Source organism: Trichomycterus rosablanca, chromosome 2 (genome assembly GCF_030014385.1).
Source record: "Trichomycterus rosablanca isolate fTriRos1 chromosome 2, fTriRos1.hap1, whole genome shotgun sequence".
Classification (NCBI taxonomy): domain Eukaryota; kingdom Metazoa; phylum Chordata; class Actinopteri; order Siluriformes; family Trichomycteridae; genus Trichomycterus; species Trichomycterus rosablanca.
Genome location: NC_085989.1, coordinates 56,605,673 through 56,633,157, shown reverse-complemented (window position 1 = coordinate 56,633,157; position 27,485 = coordinate 56,605,673). Strand labels below are relative to the sequence as shown.

At 38.9% G+C, this 27,485-nt stretch overlaps 2 protein-coding genes and 1 long non-coding RNA gene across 3 annotated transcripts; all 3 read right to left on the bottom strand.

The window, feature by feature from the left end:
* Positions 1-2,390: 2,390 nt before the first annotated feature.
* Positions 2,391-4,229, bottom strand: LOC134335806 (uncharacterized). The gene is made up of 3 exons (XR_010015652.1): positions 3,980-4,229; positions 3,706-3,871; positions 2,391-2,521 (listed from the first exon to the last, which is right to left on the bottom strand). It is a non-coding gene; the product is annotated as an uncharacterized LOC134335806 (long non-coding RNA).
* Positions 4,230-5,272: 1,043 nt separating this feature from the next.
* On the bottom strand, positions 5,273-13,909 carry LOC134302635 (zinc finger protein OZF-like). Its single transcript, XM_062987804.1, has 4 exons — positions 13,804-13,909; positions 9,142-9,267; positions 7,232-8,453; positions 5,273-7,199 (listed from the first exon to the last, which is right to left on the bottom strand). Exons 1-4 carry the CDS (start codon positions 13,907-13,909, stop codon positions 7,064-7,066), a joined length of 1,590 nt encoding a protein of 529 aa, XP_062843874.1. The 3' UTR covers positions 5,273-7,063.
* Positions 13,910-19,651: 5,742 nt separating this feature from the next.
* Positions 19,652-26,220, bottom strand: LOC134335675 (zinc finger protein 501-like). The gene is made up of 4 exons (XM_063018263.1): positions 26,167-26,220; positions 25,719-25,820; positions 24,959-25,087; positions 19,652-21,191 (listed from the first exon to the last, which is right to left on the bottom strand). The coding sequence occupies exons 2-4, from the start codon at positions 25,807-25,809 to the stop codon at positions 20,071-20,073; spliced, it is 1,341 nt and encodes a 446-aa protein (XP_062874333.1). The 5' UTR covers positions 25,810-25,820; positions 26,167-26,220; the 3' UTR covers positions 19,652-20,070.
* Positions 26,221-27,485: the final 1,265 nt, after the last annotated feature.

Below are 27,485 nucleotides of genomic sequence, written 5' to 3'. Positions count from 1 at the left end.
CCCCCTGGATGATATTTCCACCACAGCACTTACAGCTGAGATAATAACTAATATTTTCAGTCTGAATGTTGAGTTAATTGAGTTTTGTGAGCCAGTATTGTGCTTGTACAGAGTCTTATCTAGCTTCATTTACATTAGCACTGACCTAATTAACTTAGCTAGCTAGCTTAACTTTAAAGTCAGCATTGTTTTCTTTACTGTTTTCAGGTTTTATAACCAAGTGTAGCTGGACAATAGAAGATGATTTTAAATTAAAATTGTGAGTGGTAACACTGGATTCTTGGATAATGAAATTTATTAGGTAACACAGACCTGCTCTCTACAGTAGGTCCATATGTAGTGTCTCAAATCACTCCCTGTTCCCTATCTAGTGCACTACTTCACTGTTTGGGGTGATAAATGAATGATTATTGCAGTAATAATAATACTGCAGTAGAATCATGTCATGGCTCATGTTGTGTTATTGTGGAGCCTGTAGTGATGAACACAAGTAATAATAATAGTTTTGTTCTTTTTTTCTGATTGTTTACTTTGCTGCTATAAAGAACATTTTTAATCAGCTTATGTTTGTGAAATTGTCATCTGATGTATAAGAAGCAGTATTATGAAAAACATTGACTTATTGTAAAGAATACATTTGAATGCACAGTTAATATCTGCTGTTTGAAGTGTTTTAGTCATTCTTGTAACTCACCTCTTAGTATTTTGTTTATTTGTAATGTTGTGTAAATTATACTTTGTTTCGTTTAGTGAGTCAGTGTACATATACATTTATATTTATACTTTTTGTAAACTCTAAAATATTCTGTTCAAAAGTTCAGTTCTTTGGAGTCATGAAAAATGTCATGAGGCCACCAGTGACTCTGGATGAAGGTAAATTCAATATAATTCATTATTCAACATTTATTCAGCAATTTGCACCTCTAGAGGCACCAGCTGTCTAAAATATTTTAAAGCATCACTTTATTACTTATAATCAGCTTCATTCATGAAAACACATCAATGGAGGTTAATATTGTATTTAGGTTTTCTTGTAATGACTCTTACAGTTTGATGTAAATACTGTAATATTGTGGCTCTTCAGAACCAGCATGCATTGTAATGGGGCATCATACACAGATCAGCCGTAACATTAACACCACCTTGTATCTACACTCATCGTCTACTTTATCAGCTCCAATGACCATACTGGAGTACTTTGTAGTTCTCCAATTACAATTACTGGTATGAGTGGATAAGACAGCAGTGCTGCTGGAGTTTTTAAGCATCTCAGAGTCCACCAACCAAAACATCCAGCCAACAACGTCCTTTGGGCAGCATCCTGTGACCACTGATGAAGGACTAGAGCAGACCTGGGCATTGTACGGAGACAATCCCAGCTAACAAAATTACGTTCTGAGAACGTTCCCCAAACGTTCCATTTTGTTTGTGGGAACGTTGCATTGGAATGTTCCCTCAACGTTATTTTGTCCAGTTTTCTTGATGTTCTCAGAACGTTTTTTTTTAAGTTAGGAAAACGTTCATAGAACGTTACCTAAACCTCATTTGCAACCATAATTTAATGTTCTGGGAACGTTGTCTTGGAATGTTCTAAGAACATTTTAAATAAGGTCCTCTGAATGTTCCCATAACATTCCATTTTGGTTGTATGAATGTTTCATTAGAACGTTCCTTCAATGTTATTTTGTCAGTTTTTTGTCAGTTTTCTTAATATTCTCAAGACATTTAATACAAGTCAAAGAACAAACCCAAAAACATTTTTAAATGTTTTAAATGTTACTTTAACAAACTATTAACAGAACTACAGATAATGTTAATCCAGGACAATGTTAATCCCTCTGTCTCTGTGATATACTGGATGAAGGAGATTGCAGGCAGAGAGAGAATCCGTTTAACTCTGCACATTTATTCTCAACATACACACACACACACACACACACACATTCATGCTTCCAACCCATCACATGTGCATTCACTTAGTAATTCTACCCTCATTATTTTATATAGTCATTAAGTATTTACTGCCACCTTCTAACCGTTAACTAACTTACAGTTATATATCACCAAATACAATTCTAATATACTACAGTCCTGAACCCCCCAGCCCCCTCAGACATTACCATTCATTCAAAACAATATCTGAATCACTCTGATAACATTTGCTCTGATGGTCTAATTCAAACAATTCATGTGATAATACTGACATAAACTGAGGCAAAATCAATGCAAACATATTTATTTTAAAAAATGTTTTATCATTATCAATCAAATTCAGCTAAATGAACGGGAAATGAAAAAAGAAGAATCCCTCAATTTTTCTATCCATTATAAACTGAGGTAAAATCAGTTAAAATATATTGTATTTATTATATTATTATTATTATTATTATTAAGCAATTAATTTAAATTAATCAATGGAAAAAATATATATATAAATTCTAATGTAAATGAATAAATGGAAAATGGGGAAAAAAAACAAATAAAGTTAGGTAGTAATTCAGGGCGTCTCTGCATTCTCCACCTGCAAAGTAAACAAAGAGGTTTTTTAAGTATTTCTGCATATTTATCAGTACATGTAAAACATTTTACACTGTAACCAAGTCATTCTGGGCAGCTAAAATACAAAGCTTCCTTGAAGTTATGTTGCAGTCTTTAATTTAATTGAAGTCTTTAATGTGCAAGAGGCGTCTGTGGATCTATTTTAATGGTTGAATTACTCGTATGTGTGATTTTACAGTGAAAATCATGAAATATCATTATTATTATAGAGGTACATGGCGGTATTTAATATGCCATAAAATAATTAAACAGCCAGCTTGATAAAACAAAATTAAGAAGGGAAATCATACTAGTGTTGTGGATGTTTTAATATTTATTTAAATATAGTTTTTTTTCTAAATATTGTTTCTGTTTTTGTTCTTTAAATAATCCAACTGAGCAATTAATCAAAAACATAATCACCAGATTGATTAGGAAAATAATCGTTAGTTGCAACCCTACATGTGAAGTGAAGCATTTTTGTTTTGTGCAGACACGTTAGTTTAGGATTATAAACTGTTCAGACAAATGTAGGATAAATGTCACATTAAAAAGCTACAGGGGAAAAAAGACTAATTTAGTGTTAATCTTTTTATCTAATTAATCTTTTTACTGAGAATAGTTCACCGGGTAAAAGTGTCAGTATAAGTGTTGTAGTGTGTAATGTGGGTTACACTTGATAAAATACAACTTGTTTTAAAAGTTATTGAAGTTATTAATATGCTGAATACTTTAAATGCTATTGAAGTTATGAATAAAAATCTGTTTTTTATTATGTAATAAAGAGTAAAAGTGTCAGTATAAGAGTTGTAGTATGTAATGTGTATGCTATTGAAGTTATTAATATGCTGATTACTGTAAATGCTATTGAAGTTATGAATAAAAATCTGTTTTTGCACTGATGAAGGACTAGAGATTGACTAACACAAACTGTGCAGCAACAGATCAGCTATTGGTTGCTTCCTCAATCTGTGCTCTTCTCTGTACTTGCATTCTTATGGACTTGAGAAACGTCATCATTCGCAGCCCAAGTACTGTTCCATCTAACAGAGTACAGTCCATATAACCAGATGTTGTTCTTGCTCACCCATATTATTAAGAATGTATCACCACTCTCACTTGTGCCATATTGCTTAAACATTCTAATGTGAGGCTCTATAAACTTACCTGTTATGGCTCTGATTGTGAGTCAGCTGCTGGTTTGACTGGTCAGATTAAATCTTTCACTTGGGAGGAACACTTTTCTTACAGTCTCTTGGTACAATCTCTTGGCTGCAATATGGTATTGAACTCCATGAATGTTTTTTTAATAGTAGCAGCAACTGAAAAAGATCTTTAAAAAGAAAAGAAATACTTTCATGGTCACAACATTGATTGAGCCTAAGCAGGAGTTAAATTTTTATGGTGCACAAAATATTTATTGCTGAAAAACATGACTTACCTTCACCTGCACTAATGCACGGCCTCAGACAGATGTTCTCTCTCTTTAACTTCTTTATTTTACGCTGCAGTACATCTATTTTGCAAAGTAGCTCAGGTGAACACACCCAACATGTGATAACGGTCAGGGCTTTAAGCATACAGAGGTGGGCGAGTGGGCACAGAGGTGAGCGAGTGGGCACAAAGGTGGATGAATGAATAGATATTGTCAGCACCAGAACTGAAAAAAGTTGTTCCACAATATATTTTTACACAAATATATTTCCAACACAATATATTTTAATAAAAAAGTCAACTAGCTGAGTAACTGTATCAACACAGTCATCCATCAATAGCTGATATAACCACATGGGTGAGGGATTAGTTTATCAAACCTTTATCAAGCTCTACAATACAGAGTTACTGCACACATGATACTTAAAACTTTACTGTGCAAAAAAGAATCCTTATGTTAATCATGTCCAAAACGGCATCAAGTTTTCTGGGCTCGGAGGAATCTGGGAGTGGATCATTACAGTAGAAACGTGTATTGTGGTCAGATGAATCAATATTCCACATCTCAGTTTGGAAGAATTGGGCACAGATGAAAAGAACCATCCAGACTGTTCTCAGCAACAAGTCCAAAGGTCAAAGCCCTTGGCAAAGGTAATTTACACTTCTGTAAGGGTAGCATTTATGCAAAGAGGGTACGGGTACTGGACTAGCCTGTCTACAGTCCTGACCTGTCCCCAACAGAGGATGTGTATAAAAGTTTAAATTAAATTCCACCTAAGAGCAAGACGGAGCGCTTCAGACGTTCATCAGACTGCATAATAACAGCAGAATACACAGACTGTCCTCACACTCTCCCCCATACAAGAACTCAAGATCCCTCCACTCTTTTTCCCAGCACTGGACTCTACATTTCATTATACACACATATGTATATATTTACATACAGAATATATAGTGATTTAATTATATAGTTATTTATTTATTAGGATTTTAACGTTATGTTTTACACTTTACATTCATGACAAGAGCGGTAGTTACTCATTACACAAGATTCATCAGTTCACAAGTTTATATCAAACACAGTCATGGACAATTTAGTGTCTCCAGTTCACCTCACTTGCACGTCTTTGGACTGTGGGAGGAAACCGGAGCACCCGGAGGAAACCCACGCAGACACGAGGAGAACATGCAAACTCCACACAGAAAGGACCCGGACCGCCCCACCTGGGGATCTAACCCAGGACCTTCTTGCTGTGAGGCGACTGCTACCCACTTAGCCACCGTGCCGCCCTATTATATACTGTAGTTGTAATTACCATACTGATGTATAATAGTAATTGCATCTCATAGCTAATATTTTCTTTATAATTTTCTTATTCTTATTTTATTCTACTCTATTTTATTTACTCTATTTACTGTTCTTACACTGTACTGGAGCTGCTGTAACACTCAAATTTCCCCCATGGGGATCAATAAAGAAATCTTAACCTATACTGCTGGTTTTGGTAGGAAGTATGGGACAAGAAGCACACAGTAATGCTAGAAAAGGGCCTTTCCTAAACTGTTGACACAGGAAGCATATATTTTCCTTCATATCAATGTTTTATTTCAACTGTTTTAGCTAAAACACATGAATTCATTAGAACCCAAGTGAAGTGTATCATGTGACCAGTGCAATCAAACCCTATTAAAAAACATTCTTTTATTTACATATTTTAAATTACAGCTTTCAAAAGAACAGCAACAGTATTGAAGACAATATCTTTAGCTATAATTACCACCAAACATGTTTTCTGCAAGTGTTTGGATGAATCTGCCCCATAACCTCAACACAAACATCCCAAATATTCTTAAAACTGATGTTATATCATTAAAACAATGAACAGACGCTAAATCATGATGCTAAAAACTTACACTTTACTCCCATTCTTAATCCATAGGGTTTAATATGATGTCGCCACCCTTTGCAGCTAAAACAGCTTTAACTCTTCTGGGAAGGCATTCCACAAGGTTTAGGAGTGTGTTTATGGGAATTTTTGACCATTCTTCCAGTAGCGCATTTGTGAGGTCAGACACTGATGTTGGACGAGAAGGCCTGGCTCACAGTCGCCGCTCTAATTCATCCCAAAGATGTTCTATCAGGTTGAGGTCAGGACTCTGTGCAGGCCAGTCAAGTTCTTCCCCACACCCAACTGGCTCATCCACGTCTTTATGGAGCTTGTGCTTTGTGCACTGGTGCGCAGTCGTGTTGGAACAGGAAGGGGCCATCCCCAAACTGTTCCCACAAAGTCAGGAGCATGAAATCGTCCAAAATCTCTTGGTGTGCTGAAGCATTAGGAGTTCCTTTCACTGGAACTAAGGGGCCGAGCCCGACTCCTGAAAAACACCCCCACACCATCATCCTCGCTCCACCACACTTTACACTCGGCACAATACAGTCAGACAGGTACCGTTCTCCTGGCGACCACCAAACCCAGACTCGTCCATCGGATCTCCAGAGAACACGTCTTCACTGCTCTAGAGTCCAGTGGCAGCATGCTTTACACCACTGCATCCGACGCTTTGCATTGCGCTTGGTGATGTAAGGCTTGGATGCAGCTGCTCGGCCATGGAAACCCATTCCATGAAGCTCTACACACTGTTCTTGAGCTCATCTGAAGGCCACATGAAGTTTGGAGGTCTGTAGTGATCGACTCTGCAGAAAGTTGGTGACCTCTGCGCACTATGTTCCTCAGCATCCGCTGACTCATATTTTTTGTATTTCCCCAGTGTGATAGTTCTGGTAGATTATAAGATTATAAAGTTGATTACAACTCTTTTACTGTTTTACTCTTTTCTCTTTTACAGGGCAGTTAAGGTACTGGACTAGTAAGCAGAAGGTCGCTGGATTAAACCCCACCACTGTCAGGTTGTAACTGTTGGGCCCTTGAGCAAGGCCCTTAACCCTCAATTGCTTAGACAGTATACTGCCACAGTACTGTAAGTCACTTTGGATAAAAGTGTCTGTTAACTGCCGAAAATGTACTGTGATTACTGATTCGATTTACCTCTGGTGTGAATGTGCTGGTGATTGTTAAGATGACTCTGGTAATTATAACTCTTCCCACACTGTGAGCAGACAAATGGTGTGAATATGCAGGTGGACTGTAAGATAGGTATGATGTTCAAAACTCTTCCCACACTGCGAGCACTGATACAGCTTCTCTCTGATGTGAACGCGCTGGTGTCTTCTAAAAGAACTGCCAAACACCTCTCTCACAGCGAGCAGGAAAACGGTTTCTCTCCGATGTGAATGAGCTGGTGCCTTTTAAGATGACACTGTCGAGAGAAACATTTCTTACACTCCGAGCACTGATGCGGTCTCTCTCCAGTGTGAATGCACTGGTGTTTTTTTAGTTGACACTGTTGCTTAAAAGCTTTCCCACACTCTGTACAGCAATAGGGTTTCTCTCCGGTGTGAGTGAGCTGGTGCGTTTTAAGATGACACTGTCGATAGAAACATTTCTTACACTCCGAGCACTGATACGGCCTCTCTCCCGTGTGAATGCGCTGGTGAATTTTGAGATGAGAATCTCGAATAAAAGACTTGCCACACTGTGAGCAGCAATACGGCCTCTCTCCTGTGTGAATGCGCTGGTGAATCTTGAGATAAGAATCTCGAATAAAGGACTTTCCACACTGTAAGCAGCAATACGGTCTCTCTCCAGTGTGAATGCGCAGGTGAATGTTTAAAAGACTCTGTTTTATGAAAGACTTCCCACACTGTAAGCAGCAGTACGGTTTCTCTCCGGTGTGAATGTGCTGGTGACATTTAAGCTGATAATAATGAATAAAACTCTTCCCACACTGTGAGCAGAAAAAGGATTTCTCTCCGGTGTGAATGCGCTGGTGGATTTTAAGACGACTATTTCGAATGAAACCCTTCCCACACTGAGAGCAAGAGAACAGTTTCTCTCCGGTGTGAATGAGCTGGTGTGTTTTAAGGTGACACTGTCGATAGAAGCATTTCTTACACTCCGAGCACTGGTACGGTTTCTCTCCGGTGTGAATGCGCTGGTGGATTTTGAGATGAGAATCTCGAATAAAAGACTTCCCACACTGTGAGCAGCAATACGGCCTCTCTCCTGTGTGAATGCGCAGGTGAAGTTTTAAAAGATTGTGTTTTTGGAAAGACTTTCCACACTGTGAGCAGCAGTACGGTTTGTATCCGGTGTGAATGTTCTGGTGGACTTTCAGATCACTCAGCCACCTGAAGCTCTGACCACAGTACGAGCAGTTGTGCTGTTGTTGATGAGAAGTGCTCATGCTGAGAGGATCAGAGGAGGTTTGTATAGTATCACTCGGATTTTTACCTTCATCCTCTTCAGATTTAATAAGCGTCTCGTTTTTGCCGTTGTGACAACTCTTCATGTGCTTGTAGAGATAAATCTGGGCTGAACAGGAAAATGGACACAAGTAGCAGCAGAAATCGTCGTTCGTTACTGAAATAGATAAAAGAAACAATGTAAAAAACTACAAATTATAAAATAAACAAGTAGAACTTCATCAGTTCATCTCAGGTGAACAACATGTTTGGATACCCTAGGATACCTCCAGGATACCTCTATCGATACAACCCTCCACTGTTGACCGAGGAGCATCTTTTCACCTGCACAAGGCGAGTTCGAATGCGGATCAGCCTTGTGCACGGAGAGCCACACCCTGATCAGCATTATTCCCCAACTCAATCAGCCAGCAGAGGTCGTAACTGCACCAGTTATGAGGAACCCTGGTCCGGCTCATCCCACCCTGTGAACAACAGCCAATCGTTGTTCATGTAGCCTCCCGGCCCAGCCAAATGGCAGAGCTGAGATTCAATATGATATATTCGAGATCCCAGCTCTGGTGTGCTAGCGTATTTTACAGCTGCGACACATTCTTAGCACAGCAGTTTGTTTTCTTTTAGGATTATCAGGATTTTTGTTTTAAACCACCTTTGACGATCCTCGCCTTACTCCCTACCACAGGAGAAAAAGGGGAGACATGCATAAAAATTTTTATAAAAAAAAGCAGAAGTAGTTCCTAAGCAAAACGTGTCAATTAAAAAATAGAAACATTTCTGAAACAAATGCAGACAAATTAGTTCTTATTACATGAAAGGTGTTACTTTGCCCCAATAAAATCTCTTACTGTCGTTGTCGTCTTCAGGATCTTCTTCTTTTATAATTATTTTCAGGAAACCTTCAGGCTCTTGGTCCACTGGAGCAGCGTGTCCCGCAGAGGAAGTGTTTCCCTCAGAGTTGAATGTTCCTCCATCTGAAATTTGATAAGTAAGTGAAATAGAAACATAAGATTCGGGTTATACTGGGGTAGTTGTGAATTTGGTTTTCAAACATAAATGACTTCTAGTGGCAGTTATTTCATCTAGACTGGAGTGTGCAAAAGCATGTATGTGGGGGTGTGATTTGAAGGAGTACTTTGAGTCGTTTGGAATGAACAAAATAAGGGAAAAGGTTGGATGTGTGTTGGATTAGTAAGGATGAAGTGAGGGCAGCTATAAAAAGAATGAAGAGTGGAAAGACAGCTGGTTCAGATGATGATCAGTGGATATGGTTTCATACCAGCAAAGTGCTTTGAGTGTGTTGATGGAGAAGTATAGGGAAGACCAGAAGGAGGTGCACTGTGTGATTATGGATTAAGCTTATGATAGGGTGCCGAGAGAGGAGCTGTGGTATTGTAGGTCAGTTGTAGCCTAGCGGTTAATGTATTGGACTAGTAATCAAAAGGTCACTGGTTTATGCCCCACCACTGTCACTGTTGGGCCCTTGAGCAAGGCCCTTAACCCTCAATTGCTCAGATAATATACTGCTGTAAGTCATTTGGATAAAAGCGTCCGCTAAATGCCAAAAATGTAAATATAAATGTATGAGGAAATCATAAGTGGCAGAGAAGTATGTGATGATGGTGCAAAATGTATGATAATGTGACGGCAGTAAGAACAACAAATGGGTTTAAAGTGGATGCGGCAGGAGTGTGCATGGACTATGATGTTCACAGATGATATTGTGATGTGTAGCGAGAGCACAGAGCAGGTTAAGAAGAGCTTAGAGAAATGTAGGTATGCACTGAAGAGAGATGAAATAAAAATAGAGTACACAACGTGCAGTTGCAAGGAGTTAAAGTGGTGAAAGTAGAGAGTTTTAATACTTGGGGTCAAGTGAGGCCAGACAGGATGTTGCAACTGTCATTGGGAGTGATGAGGATGGACAAGGATTTCATTACGATGTCGTGCTAAACAACTCTATGAATCATGAGTCGTGGTTCAGACCTTGATAAACAGCTGCATAGGCAAGGCAAGGCAAGGCAAGTTTATTTGTATAGCACCTTTCATACACAATGGCAATTCAAAGTGCTTTACATAAGGAAAAAATTAATTAAAAGCATTAAAACATTCCTGAGATCTAGAACCTCAGAAAGATTTCTTGCAAACATTTAGTTACAATTAAGACAACATGAAATTAAAACAAGAGAGATAAAAAATTAAGAACATGAAAACTAAAAGAAAATATAGTAAAATATACACTACAATTTAGAATTTAGTAAAATGAGGGTAATAGCAAAAATTTCAAGCTCAATCATAGGCACAAGAAAAAAGAAAAGTTTTTAACCTGGATTTAAAGATTTCTACATTTAAGGAATATCTAATATCTCCTGGCAGTCTGTTCCAGTTATATGCAGCCCAACAGCTAAATGCTGCTTCACCGTGTTTAGTTTGGACTCTGGGCTCAACTAGCTGACCTGAGTCCATGGATCTAAGAGATCTACTGGGTTTATATTCTCTAAACATTTCTGAGATGTATTCTGGGCCGAACCCATTCAGTGATTTATAGACCAGTAGCAGAACTTCTCTTCGTCTTAGTTAAAACTCTAGCAGCAGCGTTCTGAATGAGCTGTAACTGTTTAATGGTCTTTTTGGGAAGTCCAGTTAAGAGACCATTACAATAGTCCACCCTACTGGAGATAAAAGCATGGATCAGCTTCTCTAGGTCTTGTTGGCACACTAGACCCTTGATTTTGGCTATATTTCTAAGATGGTAGAAGGCTGTTTTGGTGATGGTTTTAATATGGCTGGTGAATGTAAGATCTGAGTCTATTAGAACGCCAAGATTTCGGACTTGGTCTTTGGTTTTTAGAGACCGGGAACTGAGGTGTTCACTGACACTGGTCCTCTTCTCTTTGCTGCCAAACACCACAATCTCTGTTTTGTCCTTATTTAACTGTAAAAAATTCTGGCTCATCCAGTTATTGATGTCCTCCAGACACTGACACAGTGAATCTATTGGGTGAGAGAGCCAGATATATATGTGTGTCATCTGCATAACTATGGTAATCAATGTTGTTATCCTGTAGCATTTGGCCTAATGGCAGTATATAAAGATTGAACAGAAGAGGTCCGAGAACTGATCCCTGGGGGATTCCACATGTCATAGCCACCCTGTCAGATTCACAGCTGCCAATAGTGACAAAGTAACTCCGGTTTTCTAAATAAGACCTGAACCAATTAAGGACTGTTCCGGAAAGTCCAACCCAGTTTTCCAACCTGTCCAGCAGTATTCTGTGATCTACAGTGTCAAAGGCAGCACTAAGATCCAGTAAAACCAGAACTGATATTTTACCCGAGTCAGTATTCAGCCGTAGATCATTTAACACTTTTATGAGAGCCGTTTCAGTGCTGTGGTGAGCTCGAAAGCCTGACTGAAATTTGTCAAAATAACCACTGGAATTCAAAAAACTGCTGACTTGACTGTAAACAACTTTCTCAATGATCTTAGCTATGAAAGGAAGATTTGAGATCGGCCTGTAGTTGTTTAACACAGACGCATCCAGAGTTCTCTTTTTTAGGAGTGGCTTAATGGCAGCTGTTTTCAGTGACTTTGGGAAAACGCCTGATTCTAGTGAGCCATTAACTATTTGTTGCAAATCAGTTTTTACAGAGTTAAAAATAGTTTTAAAAAATTCAGATGGCAGCATGTCGAGACAACATGTCGATGATTTAAGATGCTGAACTGTTCTCTCCAGAGTTTTTTGGTCTATTGTATTAAATTGTGACATAATAGTCATGTTATTTTTAGGTGTCTGTAGGGGCAGCATGGTTTCATCGTTTGACTGAGTGGCGTTGATGGTCAGTCTAATAGTTTTGATTTTTTTCACAGAAGAAATGAGCAAATTCATTACATTTCTCTGTGGACAGAAGTTCTGGCGTGATCCGTTTTGGAGGATTTGTAAGCTTGTGGACCACGTCGAATAGAGTGCGGGTGTTGTTGATGTTCCTGTTAATGATCTTAGAGAAGTGCATAAACCAGATCTTAGAGAAGTGCATAAACCAATCAGAGCTTCCGAATGGGCGGAATTTCAATCTCTCTTGTTATTGGTTGTAGAGGTTAAAGTTTAGTGAACGAATGCCAGTTTCAGCTTTTTATCAGGAAAGCCGAGAGAATAAACAATCTAAGACGGTTTTCATTAGTTATGTGGACAAACACAGTTGGAAATTGATTTATATACAGTAGACCCTTGACGTACGAACTTAATTGGTTCTGAAGGGCTGTTTGTTCTTAAGTCAAATGTTCGTTAGTTAAACCTGTTTTTCCCATAAGAAATAATGTAAACAAAATTAATCTGTGCCAGACCTCCCAACCCCCCCTTACCTAACCTCTCTAATGTCTTAAAAAGTCTTTTTTGTTATAAATACAAGTATATTTTCCCATAAATCTTTAATTATAGAATATACATTACTGTAATAAAAAATAATAAACAATAGTACACAGTAGTACTGTACATAAAACTCACAGCACATTTCAGTACAGTACGTGTGCTGTATCATACACCATAATACATTTCCTTCTTTTATATAAAATGTATCTACCAGAAACAACAATACACAGTAGTACTGTACTGTACAGAAAACACACCGTCCCCTGTCCAAATGTTCGCTCACTGTATATATATACAGTATATATGGATTTTATCCCTAATGGAACAACACACAGATATAGATTTGGTCTCAATTTGAAGAAGAGAAGCTCAGGTAAGCAGCGGTTATGATTTTCTGCTGCTGTGTGGTTGATCTGGGTCGCGGTGCTGCTGTTTACCGTGCGCTTTCATTTTGCAATGGAGCAGAAATGTGATTGTGAGATTCTGCTGGTTTGTTTGATATAAATATTATCAATATGAATACAAATACAGCCTGTAATAATACACAATATAAACACAGTAATCAGTCAGAATGTATCAGAACTACAATGTTTTGTGTTTTTAAGATAACTTATAAACATTATAAGGTAAAATACGAGCAGTGGTCTGCCATTGTACTTTAAGTTTACATTATATCGTATCGTACATCGCCACTACTCAAAAGCATGTGGAGATATGAGTTTTTTTAGCTCAGTTGATTGTTTGTTTGCTTATTAGGATTTTAACGTCGTGTTTTACACTTTGGTTACATTCATGACAGGAACGGTAGTTACTCATTACACAAGATTCATCAGTTCACAAGTTTATATCGAACACAGTCATGGACAATTTAGTATCTCCAATTCACCTCACTTGCACGTCTTTGGACTGTGGGAGGAAACCGGAGCACCTGGAGGAAACCCACGCGGACACGGGGAGAACATGCAAACTCCACACAGAAAGGACCCGGACCGCCCCACCTGGGGATCAAACCCAGGACCTTCTTGCTATGAGGCGACAGTGCTACCCACCAAGCCACCGTGCCGCCCCCCAGCCCTAGGTGAAGCTTCAGTAATCACAATATTTGGTGGATAAGTGATGTAATGCACCCTGTTTACTTACAGAGAAAATCTTCATCTCCAACTTCTTCCTTTTTAATTGTTTTGATCTCGACTCTTCCATTCTGCAAATCCTCGTGGTCAACGTTCTCCATTTCTGCTGCTTCCATTATTACAAATCTAAAAGACCTTAAAAATTCTAAAAAAGAAATACATCTGTGAGTGACCATCAGAAATAAAGAACTTCATAAAGAAAATCACATCACACTGAACAATAACGATTTACTGTAGATTTATTAAATGTTTTGCTTCACAGCGTCGGTCTATTTCTGGAATTAATTTCACTCCACACAACAGCACGTGTTTACAATGTGAACAGGATTCAAATCAGATCGATCCAGTTACTAAATCCAGTCCATTTATTCTAATCACCGTTGGATCACAGCTCGCTGTATTGTTTGTTTGTACATTTTGCATCATCTTTTATAATTACTACTAGGGATGTAACGATGCACCACAAGACAGTTAAAAATCAGTGCACATGTGCCACGAATCGAATCGGTAATTCATGTAAAATGAATCGATTTTCACTTTGATTCAGTGCCAACAATGCTGCTCCTACTAGATGTGACGGCAACCTGGCGTGTTTGCATTAAAAATGTCCAGAACTTACAACGGACTTCATCACAGACTTGACTGAATAATGAAGAACTCACATTATGTTTTGCTAGTTATAACTTTCAGTTCAATTTAATTGTGTGTTTGTATGATTTGTGTAAATCCTAATTATTTAAAGTATCCTCCAGGCCACCTAAAGAGGACAGGGGTCCCTGCTGAGTCTGGTTCCTCTTATGGTTTTTTTCCTGTAATTTTAAGGAAGTTTTCCTTGCCACAGTCGCCCTCGGCTGCTCAACAGGGGTTTTTGGTCTGTTGGTCCTGGATTCTGTAAAGTTGCTTTGAGACGATGTGTATTGTAAAAAGCGCTATATAAATAAATTTGACTTGACTTTAAACAGCAGAGGGTGCTATTCACCTCGCCTGGTTGACATCACTACATAGAGTCGCCAGGTTCAGGATTTTTCAGCCAAATGTATTTATTTGAGGATATTTTCTTTATTTGTATTATTTATTTATTTTTTAATGTGGGATTTATTTAAGGGGTGGGGCGATGCGTCGACATAATCGATTACGAAAATACGTCGATTAGCAAAAATGTGCGTCGTCGCGTTGCAAAGCTGGCCACGCCCACTAAAAACTTGCACACGAGCATCTTAAGTTTAGGAGTGTTTTTGACAGAGACCCAACAATGTGGTGCTCTGTAAACTTCACAAAGTGACGACGGTTTATCGCAGCAGTACGACCTATGCACGAGCACATGAAGCACAAGCAACAAGCAACAATTTACTTCTTCATCCCAGCGTTATATATTAGGGTTATTAACACATGTAGCTACGGTGCTAACGTTAGTAGTAGTCAATGTTAGTAGTAGATTCTCTGTCTTCATTGCCCATGTTAGTAAAATAAATTAAACAATTAAAGTCATTTCTGCACCGTTACTGCAACGGTGCATTATGTGAGATTGTTATTCAGCCGTTATATATTTTTCTGTTTACTTTAATGTCGCGTTGGAGGAAGAGAAAAGTTTAAACTAACATTACAGCCTGTCGCTACAGCCTGTAAATCGTTCATCGATGTAAAAATATGTTTACCAGTGATTACCGTAACTACATATTATAACCATTTAAGTTTGAAGTCTAGTTATTAAGTAGAAAATTGATTCTGTATTTCAGGTAAAGAGTTGCTATGACATATAAAATAAAACTGATAAAATAGTGATAAATATAAAACCGTCACAGCAATGCGAATTTGAGGTCTAGTGTTTTTCTGATGAGATATCTGATAACACAGTAGTGATGATGCCACTATCAGTGTAATTCTGATCTGTTTTATCTGTCTCTTTTTTAAGGGACAAGTAAAGAAGTGTGGAGGACTTTTCAAACAAGCTGGAATATGCAAAGAAAGAATTCCTGTTGTATTGTACATCTGTATATGTATATATGACAAATAAAGACGTTCTATATTCCTTTACTGGAATGTTACAAGCTCTTCCTTTAATATTATGGGAGATTTAATGTTCGACATTACAAGGTACCTTTGACTGCAGGTATTTTTTTTGCAGAATTCTGCCCCAAAGTGCTTTTTGTGTTAGAGAAAATATTGATACATAAAAATGAATTCTGTTTTTCATTATTTTGTGTAAGCGCACACATAAACCCCTTTAAAATAAGCAGTACAGAAGTTTAGACTAATCAATTATTCGAAAAAAAAAACAAAAAAATCATTAGATTAATCGATACAAAATAATCGTTAGGTGCAGCCCTAAATTATTTTAAAATTTCATTTCAGTTATTTTTTACACAAAAAGGGAAATATGCAGCATTGTTTTGCATAGTACCTGGGTGATTCTTCAATTGCGGGCTCTTTTGACCGTCTTAACTTCTGAAAAATAAAATTAGTAATAATTTAGTTTTAATTATGTGAAGATAATGCTTACATGCTTTAGAGCAAAGACTTAATGATGGCTACAATCAGGGCCGGCGCTAGGGGGGGGCTGAGGGGGGCTTTGCCCCCCCAAATGGTGTCTTTGCCCCCCCAAGCACAATGCAAGCAACGGCTATTTTTAAAATTATCTCTGAACCAATCACAAAAATGCATTTTGTTTTACAGTGTGAAGATATTTCCTTGCTTATTCCTGATTGGCTCTTTGAGTCATATAAAAATCGGCAGACTGCCCCAAACAGTTCAGTTCGGCAGTATATGTTCTGTTAGTGTGAGCGAGAGGCAGGTATACTGGTAAACACTTTTTTTTTTACAGAATTAGTATTCTTTTGTTTTCTTTATATTTTAATTTCCCAATAATATAAATATTCTCACTCATTCCTATTTCCACGTTTGAATATTCTCAGTCTGTGTGTAGGTACATTTGTCAGCTTTGACTTAAATTTGTATTAAAGCCTTTCAAGAAATAGAGTTGTTCTATTAGTAATGGCAATTTAATTAAGGGGGCGTATTAAAATGAAATACAATTAGATCATCTTTTTTCTCCATTTACATAATCAACATGTATTTTTTAATCATTGGGTTTTAAGTTTAAGTTCGAAAACATGCATTTTTATTTCTTTACCTCATACATCACTTTAAGCCAGTATCAATAGCTTGGCTGTCATCATTCATGCACAAATCAAGCCTTGAATATATTTCTGGCTTCAAAAACATGACTATCAACATGCCCCCTCATTAGGTTTTACTGCCCCCCCAAGCAAAGCAGTCCAGAACCGGGGCTGGCTACAATTGAGCTTATATAGAATTGTAATATTTTATATTTATATGCTAAATGTCATTGTGTTGGTAATGACGTGTTGCGGTAATGACAATTTTTACTTTTTTTAAGACAAAAACTAGCTAGGCCATGGATTTGCTAAAGCTTGGTAAAGTACTGCCATATTGATGTACATGGTAATGACACTGAATAAATATACTCTATGATCAGGAGGAATACGTGATTAAATTACTCACATTTCCAGACATTAAAATGTTAATCTTCTCTCATGGCTGGCATGTGCTTCCTTGTGAGTCTTTGTTTCCATGGTTACAACATAAACAAGTGTTACCTTCAAATGATTCCCTACAGAAACCGTACACTGTTGCGGTAATGACGATAACGCTGTGGGGACTATCTGGGGAAAGTTATTATAAAACTCATATTGGGATGTTTATAATGAATTGATGACTTTTTAGCATTTTATTAGAGCAGAGAAGTTTTAAAGTCTGGGTTGGGGACAAGGCCAAAGTAGCAAAATATTTTGGTATGTCATTTTTTTTTTAGTGACGCAATGAATGATCTTTTTAATACCTGAAATATTTGTTTTGTAATAAAGTATTTTTAACACAAATTTATTACTTAGGGACGTAAAAGTTCCCCCAATTGAAGAATCACCCACCTACGTCAGAAATAAAAGGACATTCCTCATTTGGATAAATGAAAGATGTTATTTTATTTTTTAAGAGAAATAATAAAAAGAAAAAATCGGGAATAAATTGTATCATGAACCCAGTATCGTGAATCGAATCGTATCGTGGGTATCGTGTATCGTTACATCCCTACTTACTACAGATTTGTACAAATCTCCTTCCTCAGCAGTTCGTAATGATATATTGATTCTTTAATGACTTATCAAAGCACTCAAGTAAAAACAGAAAACTCTGTAAACAACATGTAAACAAAGTAAAAGCTAAAAGAACTTGATGTGGTTCTATTAATCTGTACAATCACCCTGTAAATAAAGTGTAAAGAACTCAGTAAAACTGTAAAAACAACGATGTTTACAAAGCTGAGTTACTTTTTAACTATAAAAACAGCTTGTAAACAAAGCTAAAATAAATTGAGGTTAGATAGAATTATTAAAAACCTCTCAGTCGGTTCCGACCTATTGATTCATTTTGCTTGATTAGTTGAAATGAGTCGATTCATCAACTCTGAATCATGTCTGATGCTAACAGTTAGCGGAGCAGCTAGCAGTTTGTGTGTGTAAATAAGAAGGGAGTTAAAGCTCCTCAAATCCTCACAGTGATATTTTATTATGAACTGTAGTTTTATTAATAATTAGAATGTAGTTAATAATGACAGAATGATAAATAAATGAATGTAAATGTTACTTACATATGAGTGAGTTTAGTACAAACAGATCAGCTGCTGAAGCTTCCTTGTTCTGTGCTTTATTGTCGGGTTGTGAAGCAGCTGAGGAGCTGCATTAAATCCACCTGCTGCACTGGAGGATGAAGCAGGGTTGAAGCAAAATACTTGAGTACATACAATATTAAAGTCTTCTCCCACAGATGAACTCTCCCACGAATAAGTGAAACCAAGCAGAAAGCTGCTACTGCCCTGGAATAGAAGTTATTATTGTAGATATACACCGATCAGCCTTAACATTAAAACCACCTCCTTGTTTCTACACTCACTGTCCATTTTATCAGCTCCACTTACCATATACAAGCACTTTGTAGTTCTACAATTACTGACTGTAGTCCATATGTTTCTCTACATGCTTTGTTACCCCCTTTCACCCTGTTCTTCAATGGTCAGGACCACCACAGTGCAGGTATTATTTAGGTGGTGGATGATTCTCAGCACTGCAGTGACAATGACATGGTGGTGGTGTGTTAGTGTGTGTTGTGCTGGTATGAGTGGATCAGACACAGCAGCGCTGCTGGAGTTTTTGAACACCTCACTGTCACTGCTGGACTGAGAATCGCCCACCAACCAAAAACACCCAGCCGACAGCGCCCCGTGGGCAGCGTCCTGTGCCCGCTGATGAAGGTCTAGAAGATGAGCGACTCAAACAGCAGCAATAGATGAGCGATCGTCTCTGACTTTACATCTACAAGGTGGACCGACTAGGTAGGAGCGTCTAATAGAGTGGACAGTGAGTGGACGTGGTATTTAAAAACTCCAGCAGCGCCGCTGTGTCTGATTTACTCGTACCAGCACAACACACACTAACACACCAGCACCATGTCAGTGTCACTGCAGTGCTGAGAATCATCCACCACCTAAATAATACCTGCTCTGTGGGGGTCCTGACCATTGAAGAACAGCATGAAAGGGGGTAACAAAGCATTTAGAGAAACAGATGGACTTCAGTCAGTAATTGTAGAACTACAAAGAGCTTCTATATGGTAAGTGGAGCTGAAAAATGGACAGTGAGTGTAGAAAGTTCCCTAAACTGTTTCTTATCAAAATTCAATGATTAGAAGGGATGTCCCAATACTTACGTCCATACAGAGTATACAGTCATCCAAACCTCAGTGAACTAAGCAGTGTACCACACAACCAGAGACAAACAGGGTTCAGGAGGCTTTATTATCATTTCAGATACATATAAGTACATATAGAGACATAAAGACTTTCTTTTTATAAGTGTTATGCAATCAAAAAATGAAGCTACATGACGTCTCACAGCCTGAAAACTTAGTTTTCCAGCTTTATTTTATTTACACATTTTAACACACTTAAGTCCATCCACAGTTTATATTTATTTTATTGAAGTCAGAAGTATGACTTGGCCCCTAATGGACATTCACCTTCCTTTCTTTGATCCATAATATTGGTGGCTGTGAGTTCAGGGTCATTGTCATACTGAAAGTTGAAACACCCACCTGCCATCTTCAGCTGTAGAGCAGAGGGCAACAAGTGTTCTGATATCGTGCACGGTTGTGTTTCTCTCCAGTGTGAATGTTCTGGTGGATTGCAATTCTTCCCATACTGTGATCACTGAGGCAGTTTCTCTCTAGTGTGAATGTGCTGGTGCCTTTTAAGATGACTCTGGTAATTAAAGCACCTCCCACACTGTGAGCAGCAATATGGTTTCTCTCCGGTGTGAATGCGCTGGTGCACTTTAAGATAAGTATGATGTTTGAAACTCTTCCCGCACTGCGCGCACTGATACAGCTTCTCTCCGGTGTGAATGCGCTGGTGCCTTTTAAAAGAGCTCCCATCGCTGAAACACCTCCCGCACTGCGTGCAGAAAAACGGCTTCTCTCCGGTGTGAATGCGCTGGTGGATTTTAAGATAATGATGCTGATTGAAACTCTTCCCACACTCTGAGCAGAAAAACGGTTTCTCTCCGGTGTGAATGCGCTCGTGTATTTTAAGGTGATATTGCTGATTGAAACTCTTGCCGCACTGAGAGCAGGAAAAGGATTTCTCTCCGGTGTGAATGCGCTGGTGGATTTTAAGATGATGATGTCGAATAAATCCCTTCCCACACAGTGAGCAGAAAAACAGTTTCTCTCCGGTGTGAATGAGCTGGTGCGTTTTAAGATGACACTGTCGATAGAAACATTTCTTACACTCCGAGCACTGATACGGTCTCTCTCCAGTGTGAATGCGCTGGTGTTTTTTTAGTTGACACTGTTGCTTAAAAGCTTTCCCACACTCTGTACAGCAGTAGGGTTTTTCTCCAGTGTGAATGCGCTGGTGAGTTCTGAGATGAGAGTGATGATTGAAACACTTTCCACACTCCGTACAGCAATACGGTTTCTCTCCAGTGTGAATGTGCTGGTGGATTTTGAGATGATCCCGTTTTTTAAAGGACTTTCCACACTGTGAGCAGCAGTACGGCTTCTCTCCGGTGTGAATGCGCTGGTGAACTTTGAGATCACTCTGCCACCTAAAGCTCTTTCCACAATCTGAGCAGTTAATGTCCTTCTGTTTTTGTTCTTGAGGATCAGAGGAGGTTTGCTGATCACTGGGATTTTTACCTTCATCCTCTTCAGATTTAATAAGCGTCTCGTTTTTGGTGATGTGACAACTCTTCATGTGCTTGTAGAGATAAATCTGGGCCGAACAGGAAAATGGACACAAGTAGCAGCAGAAGTCGTCGTTCGTTACTGAAACAGAAAAAAATTAACTTTATATAATATATAGAATAGAATTTATACAGTTGCTGTAGACTTCAAATCTGACCTTTTGTATTTGTATATTTGACGTGCATATGTTTCCTCTATCTGCATATAAAAATTACATAATATGGGGAAGGGATTCGCGTACTGGACACTGCACACCTCTGTGGTCATGTTATGCCAAGTTCACACTACACGACATTCCAAGTGGTCAGGTCTCTGGACAGTTCACACTACACGACTGGATCTCTTGTAACCGGGAGTCTAACAGGTCGGTGTGTATTTCACACTACACCATCTATCACCAACTGGAATTACAGATGAGCTTCTCTGGTCTCCCAAACTACGTTCTGTCATGAAAACAAAAACGAGAAGTGACGAGGGGTTTAACGACACCACGTCCAAAAATACACGTCAACAATAAGCGAGCGATCAAAGTTTGTGTGCTGATGTGCAGCGTAAAATCAAAGAGGAAAAATAAACGAATCCGAGTGGATTTGGCTACGCGACCAGCATGGATTGTTCTGTAGTGAGTTGGAGGTTAATAAATATTTGTTGCAATGCAGCGTGGGTGTTTTGTAGAGAACGATCAGGTCAGAAATACTGTGTAAAACTTGTGTGTGTGCTGATGTATTCTGATATAAACAGTGGGTGTGTTCGAAAACCTAGTGAGCTGCCTTGCTGTCTTCCTGTCTACACAGGCAGCTGCCTCAGTAGAGAGCATTCTAACAAGGCAATGATTTATAAGGCAGGTTATTCGAACGCGCTACTTAGACAGTGATTCCATCGGGCTTCGCTTTTAGCATCTAGCATCTTGTCATTCAAACCAATGGGATGGGGTGGCACAGAGAGCTAGGATGTCCCCTAACATCTCCCTTCATGTACCGAAAACGGATTCACTGACAAGCCCGAACTCGCAAATAAAAACACATGTACAAGTTTATACAAGTTAAAAATCAATAATAATTTATTTACGTTTGAAAATAACTTCGTTCGTTTCTCCGCCCCATCCGCCATGTTTTTATTATTTTTCTGTGAGAGAAGAGCTGCCGCACTGAATGCTGGGATTGCCTTGATCACTGAGGACGCTTCCGATGCTCACTCGTTCTTGAGTCAAAATAACATTGAAATGTTAAGATGCCTTACTAGACAGCTTATTAAGGCATCTAGGATTTCAAACAGCCTCCTTCTCCGGAGCGCGCGTAGGATGACGTAAAATTTGTCCATGTAGAGAGAGAGCTAGCTTTTCAAACACACCCTATATTACATTTACATTTTCAGCATTTAGCAGACGCTTTTATCCAAAGCGACTTACACAATGAGCAACTGAGGGTTAAGGGCCTTGCTCAGGGACCCAACAGTGGCAACTTGGTGGTGGCGGGACTTGAACCGGCAACCTTCTGTTTACTAGTCCAGTACCTTAACCACTGAGCTACCACTGCCCTACATATATTACGCCCCTGTCCCACCTTTTACACTCCTCTCCTGCGTTTCCCCTCACACTGTACCTTGCGTTCTCATTGGCTGTTCGACATCGCACTCATTGCCAGTCGAGCAACTCGGATCCAGATTTTTGACATGCTAGATATCTCGCTTCGGGAACCTAGCTCTACCAGTCGGCGAGCGAAAATCAGGGCAAAAGTCGTGTAGTGTGAACCAGTCATTAGTTTTATACTGGATGTCCGCCTGACGGTTCTTTCGTCTCGTTTTCAGCCAATAAACATACAAAAACCAATAGAATTGCACAAACTGGTTCTGCAGTAAGCAAGAAATGAACAACAATCCCAGATTTTAAAAGGTTCTTTGTTCATTTTTAGTTAACGCTCTTTTTTAGATGTGAGGACTATTCAGACGAACTAATGGAGCGTCTAAAAAGTGCATGAAGCAGAAAACTGTTTAAAATGCATTAAAGTCCTACACAGTGAAAAATGATAAATGTCAATTTTAGTATAGTGAACGTATTAAAAAATACTGTTATATATATATATACTGTATATATATATACAGTGTATCACAAAAGTAAGTACACCCCTCACATTTTTGCAAATATTTCATTATATCTTTTCATGGGACAACACTATAGACATGAAACTTGGATATAACTTAGAGTAGTCAGTGTACAGCTTGTATAGCAGTGTAGATTTACTGTCTACTGAAAATAACTCAACACACAGCCATTAATGTCTAAATAGCTGGCAACATAAGTGAGTACACCCCACAGTGAACATGTCTAAATTGTGCCCAAATGTGTCGTTGTCCCTCCCTGGTGTCATGTGTCAAGGTCCCAGGTGTAAATGGGGAGCAGGGCTGTTAAATTTGGTGTTTTGGGTACAATTCTCTCATACTGGCCACTGGATATTCAACATGGCACCTCATGGCAAAGAACTCTCTGAGGATGTGAGAAATAGAATTGTTGCTCTCCACAAAGATGGCCTGGGCTATAAGAAGATTGCTAACACCCTGAAACTGAGCTACAGCATGGTGGCCAAGGTCATACAGCGGTTTTCCAGGACAGGTTCCACTCGGAACAGGCTTCGCCAGGGTCGACCAAAGAAGTTGAGTCCACGTGTTCGGCGTCATATCCAGAGGTTGGCTTTAAAAAATAGACACATGAGTGCTGCCAGCATTGCTGCAGAGGTTGAAGATGTGGGAGGTCAGCCTGTCAGTGCTCAGACCATACGCCGCACACTGCATCAACTCGGTCTGCTTGGTCGTCATCCCAGAAGGAAGCTGACGCACAAGAAAGCCCGCAAACAGTTTGCTGAAGACAAGCAGTCCAAGAACATGGATTACTGGAATGCCCTGTGGTCTGACGAGACCAAGATAAACTTGTTTGGCTCAGATGGTGTCCAGCATGTGTGGCGGCGCCCTGGTGAGAAGTACCAAGACAACTGTATCTTGCCTACAGTCAAGCATGGTGGTGGTAGCATCATGGTCTTGGGCTGCATGAGTGTTGCTGGCACTGGGGAGCTGCAGTTCATTGAGGGAAACATGAATTCCAACATGTACTGTGACATTCTGAAACAGAGCATGATCCCCTCCCTTCGAAAACTGGGCCTCATGGCAGTTTTCCAACAGGATAACGACCCCAAACACAACCTCCAAGATGACAACTGCCTTGCTGAGGAAGCTGAAGGTAAAGGTGATGGACTAAACCCAATTGAGCACCTGTGGCGCATCCTCAAGTGGAAGGTGGACGAGTTCAAGGTGTCTAACATCCACCAGCTCCGTGATGTCATCATGGAGGAGTGGAAGAGGATTCCAGTAGCAACCTGTGCAGCTCTGGTGAATTCCATGCCCAGGAGGGTTAAGGCAGTGCTGGATAATAATGGTGGTCACACAAAATATTGACACTTTGGGCACAATTTGGACATGTTCACTGTGGGGTGTACTCACTTATGTTGCCAGCTATTTAGGCATTAATGGCTGTGTGTTGAGTTATTTTCAGAAGACAGTAAATCTACACTGCTATACAAGTTGTACACTGACTACTCTAAGTTATATCCAAGTTTCATGTCTATAGTGTTGTCCCATGAAAAGATATAATAAAATATTTGCAGAAATGTGAGGGTTGTACTCACTTTTGTGATACACTGTATATATATAATTATAAACAAACACTGTAAAATAAACATCAGACTTAGATCCCATGCCAAAATCATGGAGATGCATCTTGAATTACCAATTTTCATTCACACTCATTACTAATCAAGATTCATATTCTGATAAATGCCCCCAATAAAATGATGTCTTACTGTTGTCGTCATCCTCAGGATCTTCTTCTTTTATAGTCTTTTTCATAAAACCTTCAGCCTGTTGGTCCACTGGAGCAGCGTGTCCCCCCTCAGGGTTAAAGTCTTCCACAGAGTTGAATGTTCCTCCATCTGAAATGTTATTAATATTTGAAGTCTAAACAGAACAATCCGGATAAATTGGGGTTATGACTGTTATGACAGGGTGCCTAGATATGAGTTGTGGTATTGAACCAGGAACTCAGGAGTGGCAGTGAAGCATGTAAAGATGGTGTAAGATATGTTTAAGGACTGTGTGACAGCGGTGGGATTTCATTGGGAGTGATAAACTGCATTCAGGATCAGCTCTGGGTCCTTGTTTGCAATGTTCATGGACAAGCTGACAGACAGGGTTAGGCTGGAGCCCTTATGGACTATGATGTTCACAGATGACATTGTAATTTGGTTGGCGAGCCTGGAGAGAAGGAGGTGTGTATTGGAGTGAAGAGGAATGGTGAAAGTGGTGGTGAAAGTGGATGAGTTTAGATACTTGGGATGGAGTGTACAAAGTAACATAGAGAGTGGTGGAGGGGTGAAGAAGAGAGTACTGAGAGGATGGAGTGGGTGGAATAAGGATAATGTAATAGAGGGTATTATGGTTAGGAACCAGTTTATTTGAGGGACAGAAAATGGTCTAGTGATGAACTATTACTGATAATAGATGTGGGTGAAGCTACAGTAACCACAATATTGGGTAAAAAAAAGTGGCACCATGTTTACTTACAGAGGTAACCTTCATCTTCATCTTCTTCCTTCTTTATTGTTATAATGTGTAAATCCACAGGAGCAACATTTCCAACATCTGCTGCTTCCATTATTAAAGATTCTAATAAAGAAATGAACCAGTAAATGATTATCAGAGATCAGATCAAATCAGAACTGTGAAATGAATCTGTAAACAAAGTTAAAAGAACATGATGTGTTTCTATCAGTTCCGATCAATTGATTCACTTTGCTGGATCGGTTTAAGTGAGTCGGTTCATCTGTACTGAATCATGTGTGATGCTAACAGTTAGCGGAGCAGCTAGCAGTTTGTGTGTGTAAATAAGAAGGGAGTTAAAGCTCCTCAAATCCTCACAGTGATATTTTATTATGAACTGTAGTTTTATTAATAATTAGAATGTAGTTAATAATGACAGAATGATAAATAAATGAATGTAAATGTTACTTACATATGAGTGAGTTTAGTACAAACAGATCAGCTGCTGAAGCTTCCTTGTTCTGTGCTTTATTGTCGGGTTGTGGAGCTGCATTAAATCCCCCTGCTGCACTGGAGGATGAAGCTGTACTGAAGCAAGATGCTTCAAACTTCTGTACATTATTTAAGTAAATATTAAAGTAACTCATGAGCTATAAACTATAAAAACTAATCTTGACTTTGGGAAACACTATTGTTAACAATGTACTTATAGACCCCACAAAGTACATTTCTTTCTCATTACTATATAACCTGTTCTTAGTAATGTTGGAAGCACAGAATTTCCTGTATATAACTGATTTATTATACATCAATTATAACTGTGGCCGTTACTTTTATCCATAGAGTGTGTATAGACATCCACTCCGAACTGTGCAGTGTACCATCAAAAACATGGACATTCCACAACCACCCCGTACTTCACATGTATAATTACTCTTGCATTTAGAACAATAAATAAATAAAAACTAAACAACCTATTAGTGTGTGTTGTGTGTGGTTTCTTCTCCCGAGCTGCTCGTCAGGAGTTCATCCGTTATTCCTCTGCAAAAGAAACATGACACAGAAGTGAGTCCAGCTCCTGTGTGGTGGAGAATGCGGGCAATCAGTTTCAGGTAAATGAGTTTTCACTAACATTCATTTATCTGCTGGACTGCCTATTTTTGTCTTTTTGTTTTAGGACGCTGTTTGAGTTCTGCTGAGTTCTATTGTTTGCTGTCTTGTGTTGGAAATCGGAAGGCAAAGTTATAAAAAATAAGTATTATTGTCCACGAATTTATGAAACCCCTGCACAATGGCTTGATCGTTTAGGTATGTACTGTATATACCTGAGCTTTGTGACCTGCAGTTCATATACAGGAAATGGTGCTGGTCCAGGGCCAGGAGGATAGTAAAGGACCCCAGTCATCCCAGTAATGGACTGTTTTCTTTGTTACGGTCTGGGAGACGCTTTCGTGCCTTGAATACCAAAACAGAGAGGATGAGAAGGAGCTTTTTCCCACAAGCTTTTCGAGTCCTCAACCAAAATAGGACTAACGTACACGGATCTAAATTTCTGTGTATATATGAGTATACAGTACCAGTCAAAGGTTTGGACACACTTTCTCATTCTTGTGTTTTTTCGTGATTTTTTTTTAAATTTTCTACATTGTAGATTAATACTGAAGATATCTAAACTATGAAGGAACACATATGGAATTATGTAGTGAACAAAAAAGTATTAAACAAACCAGAATATGTTTTATATTCTTTAAAGTAGCATCTTTTGCTCTAATGGCAGCTTTGCACACTTTT